This window comes from Camelus bactrianus, chromosome 13 (assembly GCF_048773025.1).
Source record: "Camelus bactrianus isolate YW-2024 breed Bactrian camel chromosome 13, ASM4877302v1, whole genome shotgun sequence".
NCBI lineage: Eukaryota > Metazoa > Chordata > Mammalia > Artiodactyla > Camelidae > Camelus > Camelus bactrianus.
In genome coordinates, this window is record NC_133551.1 from 59,388,299 (window position 1) to 59,410,487 (window position 22,189).

Sequence of the window (22,189 nt, forward strand, 5' to 3'; positions counted from 1 at the left end):
ACTCGATGTTAATGGATAGGAAGGCTCAATATTGTTAAAATGTCTGTCCTCTCCAAAACTGAGCCATAGATTCAGTGCAATCCCAGCAAGTTATTTTGTGGCTGTTGTTATCAAACCACATTCGTTTTGCCTGACCCACAGCAAGCCCAAATGCTGACACACCAAGGTCTGCAGCAAAGAGAGGGTTTACTTGCAAGGCAGCCAAGTGAGGAGATGGGAAGACAAATCTCAAACCCGCCTCCCGGAAGGCAAGGAGCTCTGGGTATTTATGGGATACGGAATACAGAAGCAGGGCAGTCGGAGGCATGGGGATGTGGGGAAAGGTGATTGGAAAAAGGTGCAGTAATCTTCCTCCTTCCCAGGTGTAACTCGGCTCTCGGCCTCTGCATGTTCTGAGGGTGGGGTTTTCAGCCCTCTGATGGCAAGAGTTGGTGGGGTGTGTCCTAATGTTGTAACCAACTCACCTGGAACTAGACACAGCTGACTCAGCTCGAATTAGAAGCAGCTGACCAAGTTCCCAGAAAAGAATTCAGGCAAACATCTCACTGTTTGGGCTACGTGCTGCTGGGGGGGTAGGCGAGTCTTAAAACAACCTTGATTAGTGAAAGCAGGTGAAACAGATTTAACCCATGGTTTCAGTATTAACAAACTAATTTTAAAGTTTATACAGGAAGGCCAAAAGCCCAGACTAGTCAACACAGTATCCAAGGAGAGCAAAGTCAGGGACTGATACTACCCACCTGCAGGATTTACTGTAAGCTTCAGTAATCAAGACAGAGTTGAACTGGTGAAGGAAGAGACAAAATAGATCAATGGAACAGAAGAAGCAGCCCAGAAATAGACCTCCTGATCTTTGGCAAAGGAGCAAAGGCATTCAACACAGGAAGGATAGTCTGTCCAAAAAAGGTGCTGGAACAACTGGCCATCTGCATGGAGGAAAAACAGAGCTGGACACAGATCTTACACTTTCACAGAAAAAAAAAATTAACTCAAAACCGCTCATGGACCTAAATGTAAAACACAAAACTGCTACAACATAACAAAGGAGAAAATCTAGGTGACTTTAAGTTTGGCATTGACTTTTGGGGTATAATGTCAGTATACAATCCATGAAAGAAAAATGTATCAGCTGGACATTATTAAAACTAAAAAATTCTCTGTGAAGGGCACTGTTAAAAGTGAAAAGAAAGGAAAAGAAGCCAAACATATATATATATTCAACTGAATCACTTTGCTGCACACCTGAAAGTAACAACATTGTAAATCAACTATACTTCAGTTTAAAAAAAAAACTGAAAAGACAAGTGACAGATTGCGATAAAATATTTGCACAACACATTGGATAATACAGGACTTGTATCCAAAACATACAAGGAGCTTTTAAAACTCAGCAATAAAAAAACAAACAACCCAATTTAAAACAGGCAAAAGATCTGACCAGACACCTCAGAAAGAATATATACAGATAGCAAATAAGTATATGAAAAGACGCCTACTTAACACCATATGTCATCAAAGAATTGCAAATTAAGAAAACAATGATACCGCTAGACACCTATTGGTAAACAACCAAAATCCAAAACAGACAGCACCAAATGCTGGCAAGAATGTCAAAGAGCAGGAACCCATTCGTTGCTGGTGGGGCTGCCAAAGAGTACAGCCTCTTTGAAGACAGTTTGGCAGCTTCTTATGAAGCTAAACATACTTTTACCATCCAGCAGTCGTGTTCTTGGGTATTTACCCGAATGAGCTTAAAAATTGTCTACACTAAAACCTGCACATGAATGTTTATAGCAGCCTGAGTCATCATTGTCAAACCTTGGAAGCAGCCAGGATGTCCTTCAATAGGTGAATGATAAATAAATTGTGATACAACCATACAATGAAATGTTCCTCAATGATAAGAAGAAATAAGCTATCAAGTCCCGAAAAGACGTGGAGGAGCCTTGGATGCATATGGGGATTGAAAGAAGCCAATCTGAAAAGTGCGAGATTCCAACAATATGATGTTCTGGAAAGACAGAACTATGGACATAGTAAAAAGATCAGTGGCTGCCAGGTGTTGGTGGCAGGGGTGGACTAGGTGGGGCACAGGAGACTTTTAGGGCAGTGGAACTATTCTGTTATGACCCTGTAGTGGTCAATACGTCATACACTTGTCAAAACCCATAGAATATACAACATAGTGAACCTTAGGGGCAATTGTGGACTTCAGTGAATAATACTACATGGGTATTAATTCATCACTCGTAACAAATGCACCCCACCAAAGCAAGATGCTAACAATAAAAACAGGGGAGGAGGAGGAAGTGAGGGGTATGTGGGAACGCTGTACTTCCCACTCAACTTTTCTGTAAACCTATTAATTTTTTTTTAAGTGGAGAGAGTCAACCTAACGTCACGCTGGTATCTACAAAATGCCTCAGGGATTCTCTACTCTTCTAGGCCTTTTAGTGATCCCACCTTGATATTCTGCAACCTGTATGCTCAATTAGGGGTCAGCGAACTACAGCCTGTGGGCCAAATCCAGCCCACTGTCTGTTTGTATGGCCCTTGGGCTAAGAACAGCTTTTACATTTTCAAATGGTTGAAAAAAAAATCCAAAGAATATTTCTTGATACGTGAAAGTTGTGCAAATTCAAATTTCAGTGCTCACTCTTGGCGCCCTGACTTGTCGGTTCATTTGTTTATAAACTGTCTGTGGCAGTAGCATCCAGTCATTGCAACAAACACTGAGCAGGCATCAGATTCTAAAATATTTGCTATGTGGCTCTTTTCTTTGGTGGGGGTGGGGTGTGCAGGGTTTTTACAGTTCTGGGTGGCTCTTTATAGAAAAATTTTGCCAACCCCTGTACTATATGGTAAATTTAACCACAGCCTATATACAATAATGAGGAGAAAAGAAAGAAAAGAGAAAATTATTTCAAATGTATAAATGGATACAAGATTCATCCAAAAAGTAAATACAGGTCGAGGCTGCGGTCCTACTTTAGGACAACCAGCCAGAGGCCTCGGCTGCTTTTCTCTCTCCCCTCCCATGGACCGCATCTATTTTCATATCATGCATAAATGATACCCCGATGAAGCCAATTTTTAAAAAGAAGGTTCTGCCGGCTACCTGCTATCAAGCTACAGAGGAATCACCGCGTTCCTGGGGCCGCTCTGCACTGTCGGCGGGGCTGGCGGCCGCCTGGACCAGGGCGTGCATCCCGGGAGCAGGTGCCAAGCGGCGGGTGCAGGGAGGACCTAGCTCCCTCTGCTTCGGAGTGTTCGGTGCGTGTGGCACTGTCTCCCCAAGATGCTCTAAAGCGAGGGGGGGCTCCCCAAAAGTAGATGTGGGAGGTTGCAAGGAGAGCTGTCACACATCGACAAATTGCTGCTACACGATTTCAAAATTTGGTGCCACGCCCGGAGGAGGAGTCAAAGGTGAACCAGAGATGCACCGGACACAGGACTTGTCTTCAAGAAGTTGCAGCCAGTTACAGAGAGCTTCATTTTTAATGCTAAAATCCAAGTTTCAATTAGTCCATGCTTGGTGCGGGAGCACCAGCCCTATGAGGCAAGAATCCCAGAATCTGAGATGCAGTACATTTCATGCCAGCACCAACACGCCAGGCGAATGAAAGCAAAGCGAAGCTGGAGCCTGCAGCTCTCGGTGTGGACCTGACGGCGCGTGCAGGCCACGCAGCGCCCCAAACCACACGTAGGCAACGTCCTTAGCGGCCTATCTGTAAACAACCCCAAAGTCTTTTCAGCAGGAGGATGGACAGGTTGTGGCGGGCTTCTGCCACCGAGAACTTCATGAAGGAAAAGGAACAAACCACAACCACAGGCAGCAACGCGGACGAATCTCACAAACACAGTGAAGTCAGATACATACGTGGGTATGACCTTAACTCCATGAACACAAACTTTCACAACAGGTCCAACGACACTGTAGCTGTTTAAAAAGACTAAACTGTAGTATTAGAGGTCAGAATAGGGTGTACTTTGGGGCGGAGGGAAGAGGTGATCATTGGAAAGAAACGCGCGGGGGTCTCCTGGGGTTGTGCCTGGTGCGGATGAGATGGGATCTGCTTCAGAAAAGTTCACAGAGCTGGACCTTCAGGTTTCATGCAGTTTCCTAGAGGCGTATTACATTCACAAAGAGTTTTACCAAAAGGCAAGTGGAGAATTAATCAGGTCCTATCGGAATCAAAATCCCTTTTTTTTTATGAGAGAATACTTATCTGTAATTCACACCTTCCAGGAAATCCTGGTGTTTCTTAGAAAGTCAGTTAAGAACCTCAGGATATTCCCAAGAAATGCAAATTAGAACAACCATAAGGTACTGTGTTACACCTAGTATCTATTATGAAACCCAGGGCAGCTGGGCTGTGATTCCCAGTAGTCATGCAGGATGCCGGTGCCGCTGTAAATCACCTGGATGTGGGAGGGGAACCTGGGGGCTGGGGGGCAGCGCTGGGACACCCACCCCCGGGCATTCCTCCTGAGGTGACAACCCAAAGAAAAGAGCTCCAAGCTCAAAAGTGTTTATGCTGGTGTTACTTGTAAAACAGTGGAAACTATCCAGGCCTGACTGCAGGGGACTCCCCAAGCCCAGTCCCTAAGTCCCCTCAGGGGCCAGTCTGTGGCCCTCCAAGTCCATGTGAAATTCCCTCCCCCAGTCCTGAGTGTGTTTCTATGAACAATCTTACAAAGGGTTAGATATCAAACATCTTTCGTTGAATCACCTTTATTGTGAAGACTTGACTTACTTGAAAATAAATGAACAATTCTCCACCACACACATTGGCGACTGCGATGTAGTACTGTCTCCATCGTTCAGTTGCCATGAACGTTCACTGTGATCTTGGAACATCAGTTAACGTCAGTGATCTTTCAGTCCTCTTAATGTTTCCTCTCAAGTATCTCTTGGCAAGAAATCTGAAAAGTCTCTCGGAGCATCGTCAGTGTTTCTTCCAGACAAGGAACTTGTGTTGGAGCCAACAATGTAAGCAGAGCTCCAGGCAGGGGCATCCTAGCCTGATGACTGGAGGCGCAGGTGCCCCAGGGAAGAAACTGCCAGGACCTGTGGACATTTTCTCCTCCTCTTGGCTGTCTCTTCTTACTGGGATACGTTTGGGACATAAGGCTCCTGGGAAATCCAGGAGACCAAGTGAATGATCTAGTGCTGACTGTGTGCCGGCCACACGCCAGGCTCAGTGGAGGGTTACCCGTGGCAGGTTACCTGGTCCTCACAGCAGCCCTGCAAGGTCAGTGTGTTGTCCGAATTTTACAGAGAGAGTCTAGGAAGGTTGTGACTCTCACTACCTTCTTGCTATGTGACCTTGGACAGGTTACTTAAACTCTCTGGGCCATAGTTTCCTCATCTGTAAAATGTGGATAATCATTCATACCCCTACCTCCCAACCTGGCATGGAGAAGGCGCTGAAGTCAGACAGACTTGGCCTGGAGTCCTGACGCTGCCCCATATGCTGTGTGACTTGGTTGGGTGGGGTCATTTCACCCCAGAACTTGGAAACAGGAAACAGCTCAGTACCTGCTACACCTGCAGGAGGTGAGGTCAGTGGCCTTGTGCCAGGCCTGGTTTAGAGTGAGGGCTCAGTGAGTGGTTCCCCAAGTGCCCTTTCTGCCTCTTCGAAGCTCACCTCACACCGTCTTCTCCACTGGGGCTGCCTCCTCCGGCTCCTACCTCCCTGCCTGGAGCCTTGACATTGGGGAGTGAGGCGCGGCACTGGGGAAGCCCACTGCAGCCGGCCAAGTCCCCCTCTCCTCATAAACGGGCAGCAAAGCTGCACTGACGCGGATGCCCCGGTCTAGCTGCACTCTGCACCTCCACGCATTTGCAGTGAAGGAATGTGGAGAGGGCATTTGTAGGGGAGGGAGCTCCCTGGGCCTCCTGTCCCCGCTGCTACAGGGAAAGTCATCACAAACTGCAAGGACACGTGGCCTGACAAAAAAGCCAACTTCTGCCGGCCTGGGTTGCATGCTCACCAAGCTAGGGACCTGGCTGGGTAAGCATAGGGGTGGCCAGGGGCACAGCTGAGGTGAGCCCCAGGCAAGTAATCCAAGGTTTGGGCTGAGACCAGGCAGTCCTGGGGTCCCGCCCAGCTCTGTCAGTACCATTTCGTGCCGTTTCCCGATTGTAGGGCGGGGACGGGGTAGTGCTGCCCTCACCGGGTCTTTGGGATGTCGCAGGGGCTGCCACACGGGATGAGTCTGACTCCACCGTCCACCCCAACGCCCTCACCGGGCTTCGTCCCCTACGGTCCAGCCACACCGCTTTGCGTCCTCCCTCTCCCCAGACACTGACCTCCCCAGGCGGAATGCTTTCTGCCGTAGGCAGCCTGCGGTTTGCAGGGAGCTCTTCCATGAGGCCCCCGAGGCGGACACGTGTTCGCGTAGGCTCACCGCGTGGGGCGCCGGCGGAGAGGCGGGATTGGCCCCCCGCTTCTGTGCTCCCCTCGCGGCTGCACTCGGATCCAGCAGAGGGAGCCAGAGGGCAGGATGCAATGTCAGAGTCTCGCCGCCAGGTGGCGCCCACACAGGCCCCGGAGCGGTCCGCTGGCCCCCCGCTGCCGGGCTTCCCTGTGCAGCCCATCCACAGGCTCGCCGGCTCCCTGGGTCCACTGCGGTGTCTCTGACGCGTTTCTCACCTCCCTCTGCCTCGGGCCTGGGTACAGATCGGAGAGAGGGGATTGCCCCCTTAGGACTGGAGTCCTGCCTCTCCGAGATGCGGAAGGCGAACTGGGGTGACTTGACTCATCATCAGGCTGTGTGACCTTGGACATGTCACTCACCCTCTCTCGGCCTGTTATGTTATCTTTATAGTTTAAAAAGCATTTTATTCAAAATCTCTGAATTTGATTCCGTGTTGTAGACAGAACTGGCACAGTCCAGGGATGCTGTATGCGGGGTGGGAGAAACTGGATCATATGATCTGAGAGCCTGAGAGTTGCTCTCTGTAGGACTGTGGTGACTGATAGGTAAATGGACAGAGAGTCCCCACTGGCCCCTGGCTTTTCTTGGCACAAAGGTGGGAGCATGGCTGGCTGCGCATGCTGCCAACTCCAGGATTTCCCTGACCAAGGGTCCTGCCCTGCTGTGTTCTCACCATGAAACCTGGGCACCCAGGAGGGTCAGCCTTTGCTTCCTAGCCCCACTACCAGTGATGTGGTGCTCACTGCCTCATCTGCAGTGTGATATGTTACCAAAGGGAGGTGCCACATGCCTGCCCTTTCTGTGGCAAGGACTCCTAGCCATCTCCCAATATCCATTTTCCAGCCTCCTTTGGAGCTGGGTGTGGCCACATGCCCTAATTCCAACCAATGAGGAAGAAACATTCTGGATGTGTGCATCACGTATTCTGCCTTTAAAGGGGTTGGCCCTTCCCAACCCCATTCTCCCTGGTTGGTCTGCAGACTCCGGGAAAGGGAATACTGAGCATCTTCGACAACGAAGATACGGGGGTACCACATCTTAGGGATGGCAGAGCAACAGAATGGAAGGAGCCTGGGTCCCTAACTCTTGGGGCCTCCCTTCTGATTCTGGACAGCTAATGCACCAGCTGTAGAATAAATCATTGTTCTTAAAATCATTGTTCTTAAATTCTGCTCTGACAACATCGGCCAAATTCATTGTTCTGTCACTGAAATAAAACAATCATATGATTAGCTACTATTTAACAACCGCTTACTATACCAGGTGTATTAGTCAGCTTTATTGCTCCAATCTCAGTGGTTTATGAGAAACACAGGTTTCCTGCTGGTGTTACATGTTGCTGGTGTGGGTTGGCTGCAGCCCTGCTCCACTCTAAGGCACGCTTCCCTGCACAATGTTGCTATTTTGCTCATTTACAAGGTGGAGGGAAAGCATGTAGATACGATTTTCTCAGTGAGGTTTTTCTTGCCCTGTGCTTCTTGCTGTGACCTGTCTGCTCTGAGCACTCCCAGAGGAATGAAGAGGAAGCAGATCTCTGAAGGGAACCTCCAGCTGAATCCTTTGCTGGACATATATGTCATGGCTGAGACCATAGGTGGCAGGTTTGTGCCCACAGTCACATTTCTGGCCAGCAGGAGATCTTGCTAGGAGATCACCCAACTCTCAAGGTCCCACCCCTATTCCCCAAGGCTGGCAGTCACTGTAGGGACCTGTCACTCTCTTCCTGGCTTCTAAGAGAAGCTACATTTCTAGCCCCTACTCCTTTGGGCCTCCTGACCTGCCCCTCCCTCTAGTCCTCAGATGACTGGACCAGGGATAGACACCTGATGCAAGCTGAGCCAATCAGAATATTTGAGAAATTGAAAAAAGACACAGAGATGAGGTCAAACATCAGAGCTAAGTTAATAGCAGCAGAAATAATAACAGTGACAATAATGGCAGCTAAGGTTTACTGGGCACTTCCAGGCAGGCTCTGTGAGCCCTTGGCAAGCATGGAATCCTTACAGCCCTGTGAGGTAATTAGCATGTAGTCAGATGAAGAAACTGAGGCTCAGAGAGGTGAAGTGACTGCCTTGAGGTTATTTGAGCGAGCCCACCACTGTCTACCCTGAGATTAACCCCGTGAACAGGGCATTCAAGGCTCTTCATGATCTGGTACCAAATCTCCTCCTGTCCCCATCCCTTGCCTTCCCCTAACTTCCCTCCAAATGATTCATTTTTCCTTCGCTTCCCCTCTCCATGCTTCTGCCCTCACAGCAACTTCTGCCTGATATTCTCTCCAAGTCCTCGCTTAAATACCTCCTCTTCCAGGAAGCCTTCACTATGCCTCTCCTCCACTGCAAATGTCCTGGGCCCCCAGAACTCAGCACAACCCAGAGACCATGAGTGGTGCTCCCTCTACATGTACCTCTTTATGCAGAGCAGCCTCCTTAAGGGTAGGGCCGGCTTCGGGTGGGTGCCCAGGAGTCTCTGCTGAGCCCTCTTAGACCTGTCTCACTGCATGTTCCCCACACTCCCTGGAGTGGGGGACTTACATACTTGACCACTCCCTTTTACAGAGATTGAAAAGGAGGCTCAGGAAGACAGAATGATCTCCCCAGGCCACTATTCAAGCCTCAGCTTCGGACTCCTATCTCTGGGCTCTGATCTAAATCACTTCCTTCTCTATCTTCCTTCATTCCTGTCTCTGAAAGAGGAGGTAAGGAGGGTCCCAAGGGACCAGGACAAGGGGAAAGCAAGCGACCTGGGAGAGGTCAGGGTGGGAAGTGGCCAAAGCAGCTGGCTTTGGGGACAGAACCACAGGACATGGGAGGTAGGGGACTGCTGCCTAGAGATCCTTCTTCCCATGGCCGCCAGGGGCCTCATCTCCCTTGGCAAGTGGTAAGTTTCCTCTGTACGTGCTCCTAAACCCTATGCCTGCTCCTGGGTCAGCCTGGATCTCCACATCTTGCCATTGCTCTCATGTGCTCTCAGAGAAACAATTCCAGGTGCCGTGCTAACACACTGTAAAGTCCTTCTCCAGATATATATGGATCGAGCCACTCCTCTGCTTTAAAACCTTCCATGCTTTCAGTGCCAGGAATTGAGCCCCAGATCCTGAGTCTCGTGTTTGAGATGCTCTGCAATGCAGCTCTGACCCCCATTCATCTCATCCCCCACTCCCCCTTTACCACCTGACCCCATGTTCATGCCTCCAGGCTGTCTGCACACTGTCCCTGCTGCCTGGGATAGCTTCCCACTCTACAGCCTGGAAAACTATTCTGACCCTGAGATCCAGCAGGAATACCCCCTCCTCCATGAAGTCCTCCCTGCTGCCTGTCCCCAACACGGAGTCAGCTGCTGCTTCCTCGGCTTTTGGCAGGTGGGTCTGTTTCCCCCAATGTCTGAAGCATCTGGATGGGGCCCAGGGCTGAATCCTCTCTGGTCCCCAACTGCCACCCCAGAGAAGATGACTAAAGAGCTAAGATTACTAGCCTCGACTTCACACTTTATAGGCACAAGAACAGCTAAAGGCCAGAAAAACCCTAGTGCAGGGCTCCATCCTCATTACTGCCCACAGAAGTTGTTACTACCATTGCCCCCATTTGCAGAGGAGGAACAGAGGCATAAAGAGGGGAGCTGACTTGGCCACGGTCACAGGACTAGTGGGAGGCAGTGTAGCATCATGGTTAAAAGCCGGTTATATCCCTGGCTCTGCCACTGGACCAGCTGTGTGACCACAGGCAAGTCTGAATCTCCCTGAACCCCAGTCTCTGTGCATGTGACATGGGGCAACAGTGGCACCTCACTCTCACGGCTGCCTTGCACATTTAAGAAGGTAATGGATATAAAGGGCCTGGTAGCCAGAGGCAGCTCGGTGCCATGGTGACATTCCTACTGTTATCCCTCTGCTGAGGGACCCAGGTGGGAGGCTGGCTTTGCCCTGTCCCCCAGGAGGGTCTCATCTCCTTGACCTCCCAGTGTCGCCCGGGCTCTTCTCTGCAGTGGAGACAGGGAACTCACTCTCCCCTTGCCCATGGCCCAGAAACACCCTGTGAGAAGCCCAGTTGGCCAACTCAGAGCTTCCACAGGGTGGGAAGAGATAGATTTGGGGTTCACATCCCAGAATCTTCTCAGGGCCTGAGCCCCAAAGGGATCTTGTGACAGTGGGGCTTGATGCCCAGCTCTGCTATTTACCAGCTGGGCCACCCTGGTCAAGGCACTGCCCCTCTCGGGCCACTGGTTTCCATCCTGGTGAAACAGGGCTTTGGGACTGGGCTTCTGGATTCTACTTGCCCGTCAGTTCTCGCTGAACTGGCACACCAGTCCTTCCTGGAAGCACCAGTCACAGGCAGCGGCTGTGAGGGGGTGCTGTGCTGGGCCCCAGGGCGCCCAGCAAATGACTGCGCAGCAGAAGCAAATCTGGGATTCAGAGCCAGGCACTCCCCTCTGAACCTGGGTTCTGAATTCTTAGTTGAGGTTGTGGTCCCACTGGGCGGAGCCCCACTGGCACAGGGCTCTGATGGTTTTAGAAACCCCTGGGGCTCAGGCAGGAAATCCAGGGCACCCCAGCCCTGGCCACCTTGGCTGTTCCTAAAGTGGAGATGAGAGAACATGGATTCCCAGGCCTGCTGTTCTGTGGCCCCAGGGTGAGGCTGTGACATGCAGGAGATGACAGCTGCTCCCTCCCCATGGTGGCTTCTGGAAAGGACATGGAGCCTCAGTTAAGCAGGGACTCAGGGTCACTGGGTCTGGCTCCCTGCCTTCACAGAGAAGCTTTGGGGCAAAATACTGACCACCCTGGTCCCTAGGGGACATTTCATCCAGGCCCCTCCAGGTTTAGAAGTGAAGTGGTCCAGGTCACACAGAGGCTAGGGCACAATCAGGAAGAAATCAGTGTCCCAGTATTGAGGCCAGCTGGCTACACATCTGCACATCCTCAGGGTCAAACCACAGGCAGATATCTCTCTGAGGAGGGTCTGTGGGCAGGTCTCTGCTCTCTCAGCCAGTTTCCTCATCTGTAAACTGGGTAAGACACTGACCTCCCAGAGCCCTCAAGGGAATTAAAAAGGGTTATATCTAGGAAGGGGGACCCTTCTCTCCTCCAACACCCCAACAACCAGGGCCCTCTGGGCCGGACACCCATGGTCAGAGGAGGGAATGTCTGTTCAGTGGACATTGTGGCAGATGCTGACCACGTGTCCTCTTATCTTCAAAACAACACTGAGAGGTAAGTATTACCTGCCCTTTTTTATATATGGGGATACAGAGAGCTGAGTCCTTTTTAATCTGCTGTTGCAGACAGGAGACTGTCCAGGCTGGAGCCCCAATGTGGGGATCAGGAGGGGGTCTGGGGGTTGGGCTGGGCATAGGACTCCAGGGATAAGCAAGACAGGCCCCATCCCGGCCCTCAGTGCTCATGGCCCCGGGGGAAACAGACAGGAAACACACTGATTTCAGTTCACCTGTGCACTGTGCTGCTGCAGGGAGGCTCATGGGGTGTGTCACAGAAGGGTAGGGCAGGGGCTGGCCTGGCCTGGGGGCCCCGAGGAAGTCCAGAGAGAGTCTGAAGGATGAACAGGAGGCAAGGGGATGAGCAGGGAGTAGGTGTTCCCAACAGGAGGTAAGGCAGGTGTCAAGCCCAGAGGCCAGAGCACAGAGGATTCGGCGATGGGATCAAATCCCTCCAGGAAGGAGGAGTGTGAGGGGGACAGGGCCAGTTTGTGGAAATAAGAAGGGATTTTAAACTCCACTTGGACAACACTGGGGAGCCTTTGAGGGTTTTAAGCAGGGATGAGTGATGGGTTCAGTTTCCGTGTAGAAAGATGCTTGGTGCCCTCCCGCAGGACAGCGGCCCTTGGGCAGGGAAAAAGCAAAAAGTGGCTAATTTGAGATCTCAAGAGCAGGGTCCATCGGACTTGATGGATTAGATGGACCCAGGAGAGGAAGGAGCCTAAGGTGACCCCTGGTGTAGTTGGCCTTAGGGTGGGAGGCAGGGCCATTCACAAAGTGAGGGGAACTGAAGGAGCAGGAATGGGGCTGATCACGGGGCCCAGGGAGCTGTCTGGCTGCTGGAAGAGCTTCTCGCCTTGTGGACCCAGGCTGGAGGAGCCCCAACACCCGGCAGAGGGCTGAGGACTGAGGAAGCCGGGAGGGACAGGCAGGAAGAGCAAGTGGTAAACAACAGGGCAGGTGGACAAGGACGGGAGACTGTCCAGGCTCTGGCATCTAGAGTTGGTGTCCCCAGTTAGAGCAGTGAGCGGGGAGGGGCACCGGTGTGGGATGGGGCGTTGGGGAAACGCTGAGGGCGGAGAAGGGTCCATCTGGGGGTAGTGGACGAAGTGCAGGGCGTTGAATGGGGGTAGGAGTCAGGAAGGAGACTACTACCTCAATAGAGCGCAGGCAGTAGCCTAGACACGAGCTTAGAGAGTGGAAGCCTTGCGTCCCAGGCGGGCGAGCAGAAGGCGATCGCGGGGTGGCCTCGCTCTCCGACTCAAAGGGGTGAGGCCCCGGCAGCCGAGGCTCGGCCCCACCCACTGTGGCCTCCTGGGGACACCGGCATCCTAGCGGTCGGCCCACCGGAAAAGGCCCCGCCCCTAGGGGTGGCCTTGGTCTCTCCCAAGGATGCCTGGTCGCCAGGGGGATGGGAGAGGGGCTCCCGCGGGCGCTGATGCCACCCCAGGTCTCGGCCGAACCAGAGGGCCGGAGCCTGGGTTCGAGGCATAGCTGAGCAGTGTGGCTCCGGGACCCGGCTCGCCACGCGTTGCGGGGTGGCGTGGCCCAGAACAGCGACTTCCTCGAGTTCCCCCTCCCCGCCTGGGGCGAACAGCCGGGTCTCATTACCGCCCATCCCCCTCCCCTCGCTCCCCGCGTGCGGGGGCTGGCGGGGGTGGTCTCCGCGGCCGGGGGAGGGGCGGGTTATAATCAATCCCAGGCCGGAAATTCCTCCCGAGGGGCCCGGCCGGGCCGCGGGAATGAGGGGGGCGGGCGCGGAGCCTGGCAGTCCGCCCGCACCGCCACTCCTCCTCCTCGGAGCCCGCCCCCAGCATCATGGAAACTGGGCCGCAGGCCGACCCCCCTCACTCCGCTCCACATTCTTGCCTCTGGGGGCGGGCGGGGAACGAAAGCTGGGCCGCCCCCTTCAGGCCCGTCCGCGGGGGACACTGAAGCTTTCCGAAACCTCCCCCAGATTTCGGGCAAACACCGCCTCCCCACTCCAGCTTGGGCGCATCTTCCCCGAGGAGGTTAGGGAGGCCGGCAGGACTCGGGACACTCCATTTGATTCACTCAGCTCTGAGAACAGGGTTTATCTCCATTTACCCATCCCCCAAGTGATTACTCTTCTTTGAGCGCTCGCGGGGTTACCCTGGGCTGCGCCCCATGTTGTGTGTCCCGCCCTCAACGCTGGATTTTCACCTCTTAGCATCATGAGAGGGAGACACCACTATGCCCATTTTACAGGTGAAGGAGTGAGTTTCACATAGGAGGGCTGTGGGGTTGGGCGGAGCAAGAACTCGGGCCGCCTCCTCCGGGAAGCTCTTGGGACGGAGCTGAGCATCTGTGGGTTCTCAGATGTCCCCGAGAGTCCTCTCCAGGTGCCTGGAACGAGGGACCCTGAGAGACAGGGCAAAAAGTGAGGGTTTCGAATTCTGTCCACTCGCTCAGGCTACGAGTCTGGGCAGGGAACTCTCGGGCTCGGGATCTCAGTTTCCCCACGTGGGAAGAGGGCTCCCTCCCAGGCCTTCTGAACGACGTTAGCCAGGGACTCGGGCGCCCGGATCCTCCGAGTCACAGGGCAGGCACACAGGGCTTACCTGCTAACCTCAGACTTGGGTCGCTGCCTTGTCCCAGCGGTGAGGCCTGGCGGGGTTCTGGCCAGACTGTCCCCTGGGCTCCCGGGGGGCGGGGCTGGGCGGCGCTGGGCGGGGACAAGACAGGGGGCGGGGCCGGGGCCAAGATTCCACGGAGACAGTGGCAGTGCCGCTAGCCGCGGCGCGCGGATTCGGACCCGGACATACCCCGGTGCGGCGGCCTCAGGTGAGCAAAACTAGGGGCCTGGGGTTTGCTTTCCACTTTCCCCAACTTTTTGCTTGGCCCCTCCCTCTGGAAAGGCCCCGGGAGGCGGGAGCTGGGTCCTCCTTTTTCCTGGGGCCGGAGTGTGGACGCGCGGGGAGGCGGGACCCCAAAGTGCCGGGGACCGGGCCCCGAGCAACTTCCAGCGACATGAGACTTTTGGAGTGTGTCTCCAAGTTTCTGCCTCCGTAGGCTCCCCAGCATGGATTGATGCCCTCCAGAGTCTCGGGGTCTGAGCACGTCCCCATCTCTCATTACGCCTCCCCTTCCCTCCCCGCCGGGGCCCGCGGGGGCTCAGGGATGACCTTTCTGGGGCTGGAGCCTGGGCGCCAGCTCTGGCCTGGGGTGAGCTGGTCATTTCTCCACTTTGGGGCTGAGGAAAGGGCTCCACACTCAGAGACAAGAGGGGAACGGGCCTCGCATCCTCCCAGGACATTCCCCGGGCTGTGCCGATAAGTGCCCAGCGTTGGGTCCTCGTGGAGCCCCTTCCTGTGTGGCCTGTGACCCCAGCAGGTCCCTCTGCCTTCCCTGGCCGCATTTTCCCTCTGTGAACACCAGGCTTTGGACGCGGTAGACTCTGGGGCTCCGTGTTAGGCCCTCGGCTTTCAGCGTTCCTGCTGGAGGTAGGGATGGGGTGTCCTGCTTTGAGTTTCGGGGGTGTGGATGGGGAGTGAGTAGGGTAACAAAGCCTCCTTTCTGGGACCTCGGCTACGGGTTCCAGCGCGGGAGCTGTTCAAAAACCAGACTGGGGCAGTGAGGAAGCACCACTGGGCAGTGAGGTCCTAACCGTCCTCTCCTGCGGCTCCGGGCACCTGGGCCGGGGCCCCGTTTCCTCCCACCCTCCTTTCTGTAGGGGCCACACGTAGCCCGGCTACTCCTGTCTAGTCCAGATCCAGACTAGCAGTCGGGAGGAGCTTAAACCGGGCGGCCGGGACCCTGGGGCAGCCTGAGGTGCAGGGGCGGTGCTGCTCCGGCCGGGACACGGGCCACTAAGGCCTCGGGCGGAGGAGGCCTCAAAGGAGGCCAGGCGGCGGGAAAGGGGGATGATTCATCCCGAGGAGCTCGAATTGGAAACGCTGCAACCTGGGGGAACAGCCTTGCCCAGGCCGGCGGCAGAGCCAGGAGGGGAGCTCACCCTGCAAGACCCGGCGCCCGGCACCTGCAGCCCCCTGTCTCCCTGTAGCCCGGCCGCTGGATGAGGGGGAGGCCTTTTCTTCGCGGAGTTTAAAGAAATCCTGGGCAAAGTCTGCCACTGGTTTTGGTGAGAGCGGTCTTCTCGGAGTCTAGCTCAAGTCTCTCTTGCTGCAGCTTCAGGGCTGACTGAAGAGATCTGGAAGGAGGGGGCGGGCAGGAAGAGGCTGGAATCCTCGACACCCCCTCCTTCCTCCGCTGCGGTACAGGAAGCGCAGCAGGGGGGAGGTGGGGCCCGCGAGCGACCCCAGCGGACCCGGGCGGCTGAGTGTCCCCTCCCTCCTTTACCACCGTATAGCCACGTGCGGGGGTGAGGTCGAGCTCCGGCGGGACCCCTGGAGACGCCGCTGCCGGGGGCCCCACACCTCCCGAGCCCCGGGACCCGCAAGCTGGCGAAGAGGGCGCAGGCGGCCGGAGCCCCGCAGCCCAGGATGCGCCAGGGAGCAGCCCGCGCCCCCCTCCTTCGTCTCCGCCCGCAGGCCCGGCCAACTCTGGCTTCTGCCGCTCGTCCCTGGCTCGGAGCTCCGCTGCGGAAAACCCGAGCCGGGGAGGCTCCCCGCCTCGCAGCCCGGGAAAATCCGGGGGTGGCCGCCAGGGATCTCCAAGCGTCCTGGAGGCAGCCCCATCTTCCCTCCCGGATTTGGGCCCCCTACCTGGAGCTCCGACCCTAGGCCCGTCGGTTCAGTCCCTGCCTCCCACCTTCTTTCCGCAGAGCACCCAGACGACGGCGAGATGACAGCCGGGAGCCCCGGAGACTGCGGGGAGGTGCGGAGGAGCCCCGAGGGCCGCGTCTCCCGCCTGGGCCGCCGCCTGGGCCGCCGCCGGCGCCCGCGCTCCCCGCCCGAGCCTCTGCGGGTGCGGGCGCGGCTGCGGCTGCGCTCGCCGTCGGGGGCGTTCGCGGCGCTGGGGGCGCTCGTGGTACTGGTGGGCATGGGTATCGCCGTAGCGGGCTACTGGCCGCACCGCGCCGGAGTCCCGGGGTCCCGGGCTGCAAACGCCAGCGCGCCCCACCTCAGCGAGCTGCGGCGCGAGGGTCGCGGCGCCGGCCGGGCCCATGGTCCGCACGAGCGGCTGCGGCTTCTTGGGCCCGTGGTTATGGGCGTCGGCCTGTTCGTGTTCATCTGCGCCAACACACTGCTCTACGAGAACCGCGATTTAGAGACGCGACGGCTTCGCCAAGGTGTGCTGCGGGCTCAGGCGCTCGGGCCCCCCGACGGCTCGGGCTGGGACTGCGCCCTCCTCCCCAGCCCCGGCCCTAGGACTCCCCGAGCCATAGGCTGCGTGGAGCCAGAAAGCTGGGACCTGTCTCCGCGTCGGGGTACCTCACCCGTCCCGTCAGTGCGGAGCCTGCGTTCGGAGCCTGCTAATCCTCGCTTGGGGTTACCTGCCCTGCTCAACGGTTACCCGCTGAAGGGTCCAGGGCTGCACCCACCCTGGGGTCCCCGGACCCAGACTGGCCATGTGATTATCACCGTACAGCCTTCTGGTTCCTGCATTGAACATTCCAAGTCTCTGGATCTGGGCCTTGGGGACCTCCTTCTTGGGGCCCCAGCAGCTCGAGACTGTGCTCACCGAAGCTGGCCAAGACTGGACCGCCTCAGTCTGGGGGGCTATGCCAAATTGGGAGGAGGAGGGGACTTGGGGGCCCGGGTCAGAGTTGCAGGGGACAGCCTGCTATGAGGCTGCAGCACGGACCATAACAGGACTAGGAGTCCCAACGTCCAGTAGATGCTTCGGTCACATCCCAGACTGGGGATGGATGCTCTGGCCCCAGCAGCTGCTAAGGCATCCTGACTTGCACATTGGCAGAGAAATGCCAACTGCTCAAGGGTTCAATAAGCTGGAGAGAATGTGTTTTAATGTGGAATCTGGAGACCAGCATGACTCGGCCTCAGGAATTCTTTCAGCCTCCAAAAGTGGCCTTAGCCCTGGACAGGTACCAGAGGGAGCTGGAGGTCCAGGCCAGGGTGACTGGGAGATGTACCTGGTGTCTTGGCAAATCCAAAGTGGTGGGCAAGGGACCCTAAGACTTGGAAGGTAGGTTGTGATGTTACAGCCTGGGACAGGCTCCCTCCAAGATGGCACTAGTGATGGGGTTTTGGTCTCTGGGAAGATGGGCAACGGGGCAGAATTGAGACACAGTGGAGTAGAATTGAGACCCTCCACTGCCATCTGGGATGGGGACCGAGCCTTGAACTCCCACCACCTCAAACCCTTTCTTCTCTCAACCATGCAGGATACATCCCACTAGGGCTACACTACTGCCAATGCCTTCATACTGAGAGTCTGGCCCCTCCCCAGACTTGTCTAAGAAGCCCCTTTCTCTCCTTAGGCCACCACAGCTCCCTCCAGTTGGCAAAAAGCATTTGCCAGTTCTCAGAAATCCTTTTATATGTTGAAGCTGCATTTTGGTCAGTGTGGATAGCTTTAGAAAAGGGCTTGGATTTGGGTCTCCCTGACCCATGTTTAATTTTTCCTAAGTTGCCAGTAGGGAAACAGAACTTTAAAAGTTGATCAGTCTTCACAGAGTCAGTCTTTTTTTTTTTTAATTTATTGAAAAATGCAATACAAGAAGCAAGACCAAACATACATCTAAACACTACCACCACTTTTACTACAAAAGGCCAAAACAGCAGACCTAATTACCTTCTATTTAATCTAAGAATTTTGCCAATTTGATTCTGCTGCCACAGTTCGTATTTTATCAAGAAATGTAAACAACTACATGATATGATTCATAATTTTTAAAAAAATTTACAAAGCTCCTTCATTTTTGTCACCAAAATAAAACATTTGAGAGAGATTTGTAAAACCAACCAGCCTGGGGCTGAGATCCTGGGCAGATACTTCCCACGAGCATTCCTTGGTGTTGGTCAGGCTATTGCTCTGGCTCCATGTCCCAAAGTGGGCTGTTGCCCCCTCACCCTCAGCTGCCCTGCAGAACACACGGTGGGGTCTGAGGGGTGGGCAAAGATTACCTGGCAGGTCCCTGTAGCCAGGCTCTGTGGGCCCTCAGCTTATAAATTCAGGTCCTGCTTTGTGGGTGGGTAGGTGGCAGAGACCTCATGTGGCTTGGAGGAAATCTTTATTTCTTAAGTGAAATAAAAATAAAATTGCAGCAAGAGTTGTTACTGTGGTGTGTCTGAGTCACTTTAGGGAAACTGCTGCCAAGTTTTTGACCCTGGAAACGAATTCTTCTCCCCTCTTCACCATTTCCACCTAGAAAGTCTTTTTCTTCACACACATGCACACGCACAATTGCAGGAAGAAAAAAAAATCCAAACAATTGCCAAATCCCAAGATCTGTAACCAGCGAGGGAGGAAAGGGAAAGAGGCTTGGAAGGACACCCCTCATGTTGGCTTGTCCAAATCATGGCTTCTCAGTGCTGGAAGTGCATTAGAGATCTCTGGGTCCAATTTATAGACAAGGAAGCAGGGAGAAGTGTAGTGAATTGGTGACAGATTGAGGGGAAGTTCGGGCCCCCTGATTTGTGGCCCTGTGCTGTGAAAGCTGTCACACTGACCTGGATGGCACGGAATAGACAGTGTGCCAGGTTCCTGACGCACAGGCTGCGCCTCTTCCAGTCCCCATCTTCATTCCACAGTTTGCAGCTCTGTGAGCTCCAGCAGTTGTTCCAGCAGGACAGCTGGCCACTGGCAAGGGAGCTTACATCATATGCCTGCCACCGCCAGGGGCAACAAAGCCCAGGCTTGGGCACCACCCTAGAGCCCCTTTGTGCCACACCCCATGCCCCCAGGCTGTGAGCCATCCCTGAGACAGGGCACTCTCCTTCCCCCAAGGCTGTCACACATCCCACCTGAGCTCTTCCTGTCCCTACCAGAGGAACTACCTGTTGGTTAGTAACCAAGTACTAAGAGAAAAACGCACAAACCCAAAACCAGTTCAAACCAACAAGTTTGTCTAAACAAAGCTCAGTCAGTAGAGGGTCTGGACACAGGCTGCTGGCTCCTGCTGCTGCGAGCGGGGCTAACAGACTTCTCTCCTGCTCCCTGTCCTGGAGCCGCCAGCGACTGCCTGCTGACTGTGACCCACTCAGGAAGCTTGCTTTCTGTCCTAGAATTAGGATTCTAAGGACTTCCAGGCAGATACGTTTGTGGGAAGCAAGCTGGAAGATTAGAGAAGCCCTACTGAATAAAAATGCCCCCAAATCTTTACCAGGAATAGTGGAACTGGGGACATCAATCCTCATTTTCAAAACCAAAAGAAAAAAAAATTAAATCCAAACCCACCACAAAAATCAAGCCACAAAAACTGACAGACCTCAGACGGCAACTGGGAATGGGCAGAGCTGATGCTTGTGCCCCTTATCAAGTGGGGTTCTGTGGGAAGGGTGACCCCTAAAAGCCAATTCCCTTGCTCCAAAAGGGTATCTGCAGGCAGGCGCTGGTCAAGAGGAGAAGGGCCAAAGACCATAATCACCTCCTCTCTGAGTCACTTTCCTTATCAACCCAGGATTAAAGAGAGAGGCCCAGGGGTGGTCTCCTGGAAATACTTCCTAGCAGGACCTGACTGAGGTAAACCCCACCATTCCCCTGTGTGAAGCACACATTCCCAGAACTAGAAAACCTTTTTAAAAAATCCTGTTAACTTTCTTTGTCCAAATCACCACTAAAAATGTGCCATCAGTGCTTTTGGCCAAAAGTGCCTATTCCGTGAGTTTTGGTCTCCTGAGATGGGAGGTGGGAGGAGAACTTAGCAGAGCCACTGCTTCTGATGAGGTAAAAGGGGAGGGAGGGCAGGAAGGTGAAGGCCACAGATATGTTCAAACATTCACAGTATCAGATACATCTGAAGCAATGTCTTACATCTTTGATCTAAAGAAGCTCCAAAAAGAAAGAACAGGAGGGAGGAAAGAAAAACAATACTATATTCTTAGCAGAGGTCTCTGTCTCACCAAAACCACCCTCAGCAAAGGGACAGACAGGGACATTTTCCTGGGGTCTGTGGATCAGGGCAGCTGCCCTGCCTGACGTTCTGGTAAAGTCACATCATTGGCTCTGAGAAAGGGCTGGTTTATGAAGTTTCTGCTGTCATCTAAAGGGTATAAAACTAGGGGAGGAGCAGGGAAGCCCCATTAAGCTGGCTTTGGCCCCCAACACAGCTGACAGAGTCCCTGGAGGATTTCCCGAAGAATGCTGTGGACCCTGTCAGTATAAATGGAGAGAGGCTGGGCTGAAGGGGTTACAAACCACCCCATAAAAAAACCAAAAAGCTCTTTAAAAACAGTCCATAGAGTGAAAAGTTGAGAATTCTGGTATCACAATATAGAAAAAGGTATTCAAAAGGATCAGTGATATCTAGAAGACTCTCTTGGTATAAACTCCACATAGAAAATGAAATTGATTTTCTGGTGGTTCAGAGTCATCTTAAAATTCTGAAGTCTGACTATTGCAGGTTAGCGTCTTTATCATTCCACTGGTTTCCTCTCAGATGGGAGATGGGCAGGGAGTGGGGTGGGAGGATAGGATAGTTCCTAGAGAAAAGAAAGAAGCAAAGTTTTAAAATCCTGCAAAGGAGCCTGCTACCCAGTCCCAGTGCCAAGTTCTTTGCAGCTACAAGGGACAATCAGGGCCTGAGTGGTTTCACAGGGCCCTGTTCTACATGGTGATTCTACTTTGGGGCATGAATTTGTCTGGAGCCCTGGCTCCCAAAAGCAGATACTCTGCTTCCACTCTCTAGTCTGGCCCCAGAGCTTCAGCCGTTTCTTCTCTGTCCCCCAGTCCCCTCATTTCCCCTCAGCTGGTCTTGCTTTTCTTGGTTTTGTTCTCTTCCTCTGGCCCTCCCAGGTCTCACTCAGAAACCTGACAGCAGAGAGCAGAGCAGCAGGGGGAAGAGCAGGGGGAGATGAGGCGGAAAAGCAGGAGGATGCATGAAGATTCAGGAGGTGGGTGAGGTTTAATCCACACTCGGGGTATCTCTTCCAACCCATCACGCTGGCACTGCTGAGGGCAGGAGGAGCTTTAGGTGGAGCCATACTTAATAACCTCCCATATCACCCTCCCCTGCCTTTATTTTATCAAGTCCCAGGGTGGACACCTCTGGGCGATGGCTCCACCCAAAAAGAACTGCCCATACCTGAGCTCAGTCCTCAGAGATTTCGGTCTCCTGATGGACAACCACCTTGGTCACTGACATGTCTGGGTGCTGCTCCTTTGCCTCCTTGATGGCCTGTACGAGGACCTGAGAAAGACAGAAACATGCTCATCAGGCAGACAGCGGCCTGGCTGGTGAAGGAAGGCAGGGGTCACAGGACACCATTTCTCTGGCAAATTCAATCTTTCTGTCTGTGGTACCAGGGCAGCATTTAAGCTAAGCCAAGGTGATGATGACTTTACCCACCCCGTGCTGCACAGGGGAGGCTCCTGGACTGAAAACAGAGACAGGGAAAGGTTAGAGCTGTCTGCAAGGAATCAGAGAGGGACTTCAGGAGTGACAGCCTGGGTGGCTCTGGGAGGATTCACTCAAGAAAGTGAGTCTAAA

At 54.1% G+C, this 22,189-nt stretch overlaps 3 protein-coding genes across 30 annotated transcripts in view; 1 reads left to right on the plus strand and 2 right to left on the minus strand.

Annotated features, from left to right (window-relative positions):
- The window catches only part of LOC123614830 (uncharacterized), a 21,360-nt gene extending 6,616 nt beyond the window's left edge, over nt 1-14,744 (minus strand). The window contains exons 1-4 of the mRNA XM_074375967.1: nt 14,592-14,744; nt 14,238-14,470; nt 6,317-6,676; nt 4,758-5,137 (exon numbers count right to left, since the gene is read on the minus strand). Coding sequence (XP_074232068.1) covers nt 4,891-5,137; nt 6,317-6,676; nt 14,238-14,470; nt 14,592-14,744 — 993 coding nt within the window. The 3' untranslated portion in view covers nt 4,758-4,890. The remainder of the gene's footprint in view (nt 1-4,757; nt 5,138-6,316; nt 6,677-14,237; nt 14,471-14,591) is intronic.
- On the plus strand, nt 14,339-18,811 carry TMEM200B (transmembrane protein 200B). Of its 5 annotated transcripts, none has more exons than XM_074377028.1 (3): nt 14,339-14,460; nt 15,055-15,119; nt 16,400-18,811. In XM_074377028.1, exon 3 carries the CDS (start codon nt 16,420-16,422, stop codon nt 17,365-17,367), a length of 948 nt encoding a protein of 315 aa, XP_074233129.1. In that variant the 5' UTR covers nt 14,339-14,460; nt 15,055-15,119; nt 16,400-16,419; the 3' UTR covers nt 17,368-18,811. The 5 variants fall into 5 exon arrangements, with proteins under 5 accessions (XP_074233129.1, XP_074233127.1, XP_074233128.1 ...); XM_074377027.1 differs by having other exon boundaries at nt 14,378-14,460; nt 15,007-15,119; XM_074377026.1 differs by lacking the exon at nt 15,055-15,119 and having other exon boundaries at nt 14,346-14,460.
- EPB41 (erythrocyte membrane protein band 4.1) overlaps nt 18,221-22,189 on the minus strand; it is a 169,176-nt gene continuing 165,207 nt past the window's right edge. For all 24 annotated transcript variants that reach the window (XM_045511364.2, XM_045511359.2, XM_074377013.1 and 21 more), the window contains 2 exons: nt 21,785-21,889; nt 18,221-21,182 (listed from right to left, as the gene is read on the minus strand). In XM_045511364.2, the coding sequence (XP_045367320.1) occupies nt 21,791-21,889 (99 nt within the window). In that variant the 3' untranslated portion in view covers nt 18,221-21,182; nt 21,785-21,790. The remainder of the gene's footprint in view (nt 21,183-21,784; nt 21,890-22,189) is intronic.